The 8066-nt window shown below is 40.8% G+C and overlaps 1 protein-coding gene across 1 annotated transcript in view; it reads left to right on the forward strand.

Moving 5' to 3' along the window:
- LOC140240280 (uncharacterized) overlaps nt 1-4955 on the forward strand; it is a 38929-nt gene extending 33974 nt beyond the window's left edge. The window contains exon 2 of the mRNA XM_072320063.1: nt 4465-4955. Within this exon, the coding sequence (XP_072176164.1) occupies nt 4465-4955 (491 nt within the window). The remainder of the gene's footprint in view (nt 1-4464) is intronic.
- Nucleotides 4956-8066: the final 3111 nt, after the last annotated feature.

Raw genomic sequence — 8066 nt, forward strand, 5'->3', positions numbered from 1 at the left:
GGAAAGGTGCCCATTAATTTTCGACATCCGCAAATTCAATCTTCTACGTCTGAAGTCGGGGGGGGGGGGGGGACGGCCAAGAATGGGTTCGTTGGGGGGTAATGTTCATGGACGTCAGGGCATTCCACTGTTTGCCAGTTGAGACCGCCTTAAAGTTGAAACAGGATGTGTATTGTCATTAATAGCGAGCTTATAATCCAGTTTAAAATGCATTCTGGCTTATGCCTCTCTAAAGTCATGAGGGTGTGTATGTATGTGTGTGCTTGTTCGTGTGTGCGCATGTGTGGATGTGCGTGTGTGTGTGTGTGTGTGTGTGTGTGTACGTGCATGCGTGTGTGTTAGTGATGGTGTGCACATGTGCTTTTGTATACAGGCTCTGTTAGCTAAATGTTTAAAGGGTTAGATGGTTAGTGGAAGGGCAGAAATAAATTGTTGCTCCTGCGACAATTACTCCGTCTTATTTTCTCCAAGCACGTAAAGGGTTCGAGTTGTGACAGGGTTTTAGGTTTAGCTCTATCTGAGGATAAAGATTAGGGTTATGTTTCTTGATAGAATTTATGTTTGTCTTATAGTGCAGATATTTAATGGGAGCAAGTATGTCGCTGAGCAAATGCCATGCCATGGAACCCAAAGCACAGCAGAAAAGAATTGATAGACAATCTTGATTTATGAATTGCTTTGTTATTATTGTTGTTGATTTTCGGCAAAGGGTGAAGTCTATCAATAAGCGTTATTGAATTAAATATATGAATAATTATTTAATTTGTTGCATTCCCTCTATGATAAATATATTTTTGGACGGAAGCCAAAGGAAAGAAATTTTATTATAAAACTTAATAAAAATATTCTAAAGAAAGTTTCTCCAACGACAAACTTTAGATATACTGTGAAGCATTAAAATAGACTCCTCAAAAGAACGAAGCAGTCAGGAACAAATTAGACAGTGCAGTGATGGAAAGAAAGGAACTGTTATTAAGTTGCTCCGATAAACGGATTCCAAATTGGAATGTTTTTATTCTTATTTTTTGTTGTTGTTAAAAGTAATTGTTATGTGAGGGCGCGACTACTGTGAGGGCGCTGTGGCATAGTGGATAAGACTCCAGACTCCCGATTGGAGGACCCGAGTTCGAATCCCGTCCAGTGCTTACGTCCTTGGACAAGATGCTTTTACCCACCATGTCCCTCTCGACCCAGGGGTACTAATGGGTACCTGGCAACGCTAGGGTAACAATAATGACAGGGCCCTCTGGTAGAGCAGTGGTAACACTGAAGAGGCTACCCTGGGTAAATAAAACGTTATTATTATTATTATTGTTATTGTTATTATTATTATTATTATTATTGTTATTATTATTATTATTATTATTATTATTATTATCATTATTATTGTTATCATTGTCCTTGTTTATAGCGAGTAATAAAAAAAAAATCACATCGTTAAGGACCCAGAGTTTTAATATCTGGCGCCATATAAGGTATTTTGTTATTGGTATTCACTGATGGCGTATTAATCCTCAATCAGATGTTGCCAGGAAAAAAAAAAGAAATAATACATGCTAAGCATTGCTACATGTTGGTAGGGTTGCAAATGTGCTAACATCGGCAACGTTTTCAGTCAAAAAAAAAGAAAAAAAGAAAAAAAAGCGGAAGGTTCGATGTTGGTTGGCTCGGGGGGTCAAAGAACCCGGTCAGACAGCGACCCACTTGTATCTCGGCGAGAGAAGTAGCATGTATTGCGAGAGTTCTTGAACGAAAATTCTTCCTTTGTGCGATCCTTTCGTAATAACTGCTCGTCAGTCGTTTATCCCAAAGCGTGTGTCTTCTGAATGATACAGCAAAGTAACATGATGATGTGCAGTTGCTTCTTTCAATAATTATCCCATACAGGTGATGCTTTTTTTGAATAGTGCAAACGATGGATGTTTCCATCCAGTCAGACAGATTACTCCATGTGATGTCTTTTTGAATGAATAAACAGATAAAACAAATACGACAAAATAATCAAATTGTCCCCAGTCGGGCATACTTACGTAAGATTACCTGCAAATCTCCATATTCAAGCACTTCCCTACACTTCACACTCACTGTGGATGCACTATACGGCTACGAGGGAGGAAGGAACCTTTTAAAACCTTCCATCTTTAACCCCGTCCCAGTCCCCCACCCCCCCCCCCACCCATGTCAAATATTGCAATAGCTCGACTATAGACCACGAATCCATGTGATGGCACCACTGTTTACTAGTTTATCCCTATTGAGCTAGAGGCTCCACCCCGCCGATTCCCCTTGCTGGTATTGCAGGGGTTAGATTGCAGGAATGAACAGGTGTTGCAGGAATGAACAGGTATTGCAGGGGTGTGTTGTTATTGCAGGAATGAGCAGACATTGCAGGGGTGTGTTCTTAATTCGGGGCGAGCTGGTATTGCAGGCGTGAGCTGACATTGCAGGAGTGTGTTGTTGCATGGGTGAGATGGCATTGCAGGGGGAAGGTGGTATTGCAGGGGTAAGGTGGCATTGCAAGAGTGAGCTGATATTGCAGGAGTGAGCTGGTATTGCAGGAGTGAGCTGGTATTGCAGGAATGAGCAGGTATTGCAGGAGTGAGCTGGTATTGCAGGAATGAGCAGGTATAGCAGGAGTGAGCTGGTATTGCAGGAGTGAGCTGGTATTGCAGGAGTGAGCAGGTATTGCAGGTATGAGCGGTATTGCAGGAGTGAGGTGGTATTGCAGGAGTGAGCTGGTATTGCAGGAAAGAGCAGGTATTGCAGAAGTGAGCTGGTATTACAGGAACAGGCATGAAGATATTGCAAGGGCGAGGTGGTAAGTTGCAGGAGTGCGCTGGAAATGCAGGGTGTGTTGTCACTGGAGGGGTGAGCTGGTATTGCAGGAGCGAGCATGTATTGCAGGGGTGTAGTGTTGTTAGTTCGGGAATTAGCTGGTATTGCAGGAGTGAGCTGGTATTGAAGGAGCGAGCAGGTATTGTAGGGGTGTGTTGTTAGGGTGCTGTTCGTTATTCCGAAGGTTTGTTAATCCGAAACACACAAATTCCCTATACTTAGAGGTTCGATAATCCGAAAATGAAAAAAAGGTTCGTTAATCCGAACATTTGTGGCGTTATTCCGAAGGTTCGTTAATTCGAAAATGAAATAGGGTTCGCTATTCCGAAGGCTCGTTTATCCGAAAATGAAATAGAGTTCGTTATTCGGAAGGTTCGTTAATCCGAAAATGAAATAGGGTTCGTTGTTCCGAAGGCTCGTTGATCCGAAATTAAATAGGGTTCGTTATTCGGAAGGTTCATTAATCCGAAAATGAAATAGGGTTCGTTGTTCCGAAGGCTCGTTGATCCGAAATGAAATAGGGTCCGTGACGAACCTTCGGAATAACGAGCTTTGTGTCATTTTCGGATTAAAGAACCTTCGGAATAACGAACCTTATTTCATTTTCAGATTAACGAACCTTCGGAATAACAAACCTTATCACATTTTCGGATTAACGAACCTTCGGAATAACGAATCTTCGGAATGACAAACCTTCGGAATAACGAACCTTCGGACTAAAGAACCTTCGGAATAATGAACCTTCGGAATAACGAACTGTAACCTGTTGTTATATCAGGGGTTAGCTGGTATTGCGGTGTGTGTTGGTATTGCGGTGTGTGTTGGTATTGCAGGATGCCAGGGAGGCTCGCCTAGTACCTCACTCGTGGGCAACACTGTGTCTGGTCTAGCTTTTCAGTTGTTTTGTCACTATAAGACAGAGTTACCACTTAATTAAGCATCATTTTAGTGTGTTTATTGTCACTCCCTCTGCAACATGAAAACCTGCCAGGCCAAAAAAAAAAAAAAAAAAAAAAATTGCAGTACTGTATTTTGATGTAAAATTTTCTCATTCATCCAGTCGAAGTACAAAATCAATAATTAGTTGAATTAAGAAACTGGAAAGCAAACTCACTGTTGCGACGTTTCGCCAATTATCAATTGGCTTCTTCGGGCGAATGATGCTCCCGATGATGGAATGGCCCTTAAATAGTGCGAGATTGTGCAGAGCGCAGCGCACAGGACCTTGTCCAGCGCGCGAAAGACGGCTTGGGATCTTAAGTGTGTTTAAATACAACTTATTTCTCATTCAACCGCAAGCATTACATACAACAACATGGATGTGCTATGGGATCACCAGTTTCGCCTATAGTAGCTAACATTTACATGCAAGAGTTTGAGACCACAGCACTGAGGACCTACTCCGGACACATTCCACGTATCTGGCTCCGTTACGTGGATGACACTTTTGTCATCCTTCATGAAGAAGACAGTGCTTCCTTCTTCAGTCACATCAACTCCTTGGACACACACATCTCCTTTACACAGGAAACGTGCAAAGATGGGAGCTGGCATTCTTAGACGTTGAGGTCCACGTCGAATCTGATGGCTCCCTCTCCACTTAAGTGTACAGAAAACCAACCCATACAGACCAGTACCTGAATTTCCAGTCACATCACCCCTTGATTCGCAAACTTGCTGTCATCAAGACCCTTTTCCATAGAGCAGACACCATAGTTCACAGTTCATCTGAGGTCACAAAGGAAAAGACCAACATCAGAAACGCCTTAGCCGGATGTGGGTACCCTGACTGGGCATTCTCTAAAGCTGACACCCCAGGGCCATCAAACAAGAACACACGGAGAGCTCACGGGGTGCAGGGACGGAAAGTCACCATCACTATTCCGTACGAACATGACTTGTCATACAAGATCAAGAGATTATTCCAGAGACAGGGCAATACCACCGCTTTCAAACCCCACAACACAATAAGGCAGAGATTAGTGCATGTCAAGGACCGAGTCGCTAAAGAAAAGCAGAGAAACGTGGTCTATTGCATTCGATGTTCTCAGGAGGATTGCAATGACTTCTATGTAGGAGAGACTCAACAATCACTGAGAGCTCGCATGAACCAGCACTGAAGACCCAGCAGCTCAGAGAGTATCCCGGATTCAGCAGTTTACACACATATCAACGCTAGCAACCACTCATTTAACACCAAAGAAGTGATTATCCTGGACAGAGAATCCAAATGGTTTGAAAGGGGCGTCATGGAAGCCATCTGGGAACGTGTGGAGAGACCCACACTTAACAATAGAGGAGATCTCGGTTTCACTTTATCACACGCGTGGGACCGGGCCGTTCGCAAGATCCCAAGCCGTCTTTCGCGCGCTGGACAAGGTCCAGTGCGCTCTGCACAATCTCGCACTATTTAAAGGGACTGCACAGTACTGGTTGCGGTGGGGATTCATGTTTTGAACATTCCTAAGTGAGATAATGAAAAGCCTCTTATAAAATATGAAAGAGCATGTAATTTTAAGAAGGATTCAACGTTTACTTGATGAAAATTAATTTTCAAATGGCTGAGATATCCAAAAAAGTGCTAATAATAAAAGGCGACATGCCACAACTTTATTAGGATCTCTTTGTTTCACCTTGTTTTTGGATATCTCAGCCATTTCTAAACCGATTTTCATCGAATAACCTTTTGATACCCCTTAGAACTGCATGCTCTTTGACATCTCATAGAGTGGTTTCTGAATATCTCGCAAAATGTTAAAAGCTAAATCCTCACCTCAACCAGAACTGTACACACCCTTTAAGGGCCATTCCATTATCGGGAGCATCATTCGCCCGAAGAAGCCAATTGATAATTGGCGAAACGTCGCAACAGTGAGGTTGCTTTCCAGTTTCTTGATTCAACTAATTATTGATCTACTGTATTTTGTATCTAAATCATTTGTCAGATTTGTTTGTAAAATTTCTTTTCCCAATCAGAAAACATGTTTTACCATAATCTCTTTGTTATTGTTGTAGTTTAATTTACAAGTTTTTGCCTTGGAAAAAAAAATGCAGAAATAGATTAAAGTTGAAATTGAAATTGAAAAAAAAAATGTCTAGAGATTCTCTCTGGGTCTTGTAATAGGTCTATGAGAATTTCAGAATCTTATGTGAAAGGGATATACATCTAAAGCTTCTCTTAAGAGTACATCGTATGATGTACCTTGTCTTTTAGGGTGGAATTCACAGACGTACGTTTATCCCTGTCCATGAATTATGTAAAATCGGCACACCCCATACGCCCACAGACCTTCAATGGAGAATGCACGCTGACATGCGCATGCGCAAAATACGCCTGCATGTTTCCATGTACGTCTAGTTTTTGTTCATGGACTACTTGGAAACCTTCAATTCAAGCTTCTTTTGTAAATTCGGCCGTACTGCTCATTTTTATGTTATTTTTATATTGGCGACGTATTTCCGTAAAGTGTCCGTACACTGTATTATTATGCGCGACATCGTGCTATTATTATCAACATCGTAACTGTAAAACTGTCGATCGCCAAACTTTATTCAATATTGATGTCTTTAAAAAACTTACAAGGACTTAAAAAAGCTTCTCATAGAGGAGATGCTGCGTATTTTTTAAAATCTTATATCATTATTTGCAGCGAAGTACTTTGCTCGTAAAAGATTATAGATTTTCAAGAGCTTGATGTTTGTTAAAGCATTTTTAAATGCTAAATAGAAGAAAACGTTCAAGCTTGCCCAGTAATAGGTCTTACATGAATGGAAATGACCCTCAATGATCGTCCCTTCAACGAAGCATTCATGCCGAAAATGTTACGCAGGCATCAACGCTTAATGCTCCAGTAAAAGCGAAGAAACGGCTAATGGCCTAAATGCCTGGCACAGCCACCAAACAATGTCAATATTGTCAACATTGTAACTATAAACCTGCCGTCCGCCATTTTTGTTTAAATGTTCGAAACGCATTTTGCAATATACATTACAAAGCTTGTCGGATCGCCTCCTTCGACGGAGACACTACGTACTTTTAATCTGACATTATCATCTGCAGTAGATATGCTTCGCTCGAACATGACGATCTTGATGTCTGTGAAAGCAATTCTTATGCAAAATAGAAGAAAATTATCAAGCTACTACCCCAGTAATGGGTCGTACATGAATGGAAAAGACCTCCAGTGATAAATCCTTTCAATGAAGCATTCATGCCAAAAAGGTTACGCTGCAACGCTGGATGCAGCTTCAGTTAAAGTAGAGAAACGGTTATCTGTTCGTCAGGTGAACGGGGGGGGGGGGGGCGGTGGGGGGAGTCATCGTGCAATACTTCGCGTACTTTGCTTTGCTAGTATTCTAATTTATGATATATTACGATGGTGCCTGTTCATCGATCGAAGCTTATGATTTTATATTTTGATATGATGTATGAGTAGACTTCAAGTCGAATATTAATGAGAATGTGTAGGAAAGGCTCGTAGAAAAGATCGTGGTTTTTAGACCAGTATTTATCCAGCCGATTCTTAAAGCATCATGATGATAAAGTCATCATTCCTTTAAAGGCATTATTTACTATTTGCAGATGAAACAAAAACCCAGCTTTAGTGCTTCAATTTAATAGCTCAAAAATGTGAGTTGAGGATAGAAACAACCAATGTAAAAGTGGTAAACAGTGTAAAGTATTGTTAAATATACAAAATAAAATATGAAGAATAGTATTAATCAAATTGTTTCGAGAATTAACCGTCTACAGTTATATTTTATTGAGAAATATCTTTTTCTATTTAGGCTTTATTGCATATCTTTTTAACGGTAGGATGTTTTGTGATACAATTCACCCACCTAGACATATGCATCAAATGTGATAACTATAGAACATCTTTAAAATCATTGCTCCAAATGGTAAACAATACCTTTAATTCCAATTTAAGCAGAAAGGGTTACAACAACCGTCATCATTGAAAGCTCAATCGCCTATAGCAAATAAAGCTTCATGAAACCCGACTTCCTTCCTTGAGCAAACGGGACCGATCGGCAAATGGTTCGAGTCCAATGTTACTTATATGGGCAATTTTGGCCTAATCGAAACTTGCAATTAGGACATAAAAGAACATTCTGAGTATTACAAGACAAAATGATGAAGTACATGAGTCTAAGACATACAGAAAGCTTCCCTGATATGTCAAATATTGCAAAGTCATCCACGTTTTACCTTCATGTGATAATACGTA

Source organism: Diadema setosum, chromosome 16 (genome assembly GCF_964275005.1).
Source record: "Diadema setosum chromosome 16, eeDiaSeto1, whole genome shotgun sequence".
Lineage (NCBI taxonomy): Eukaryota > Metazoa > Echinodermata > Echinoidea > Diadematoida > Diadematidae > Diadema > Diadema setosum.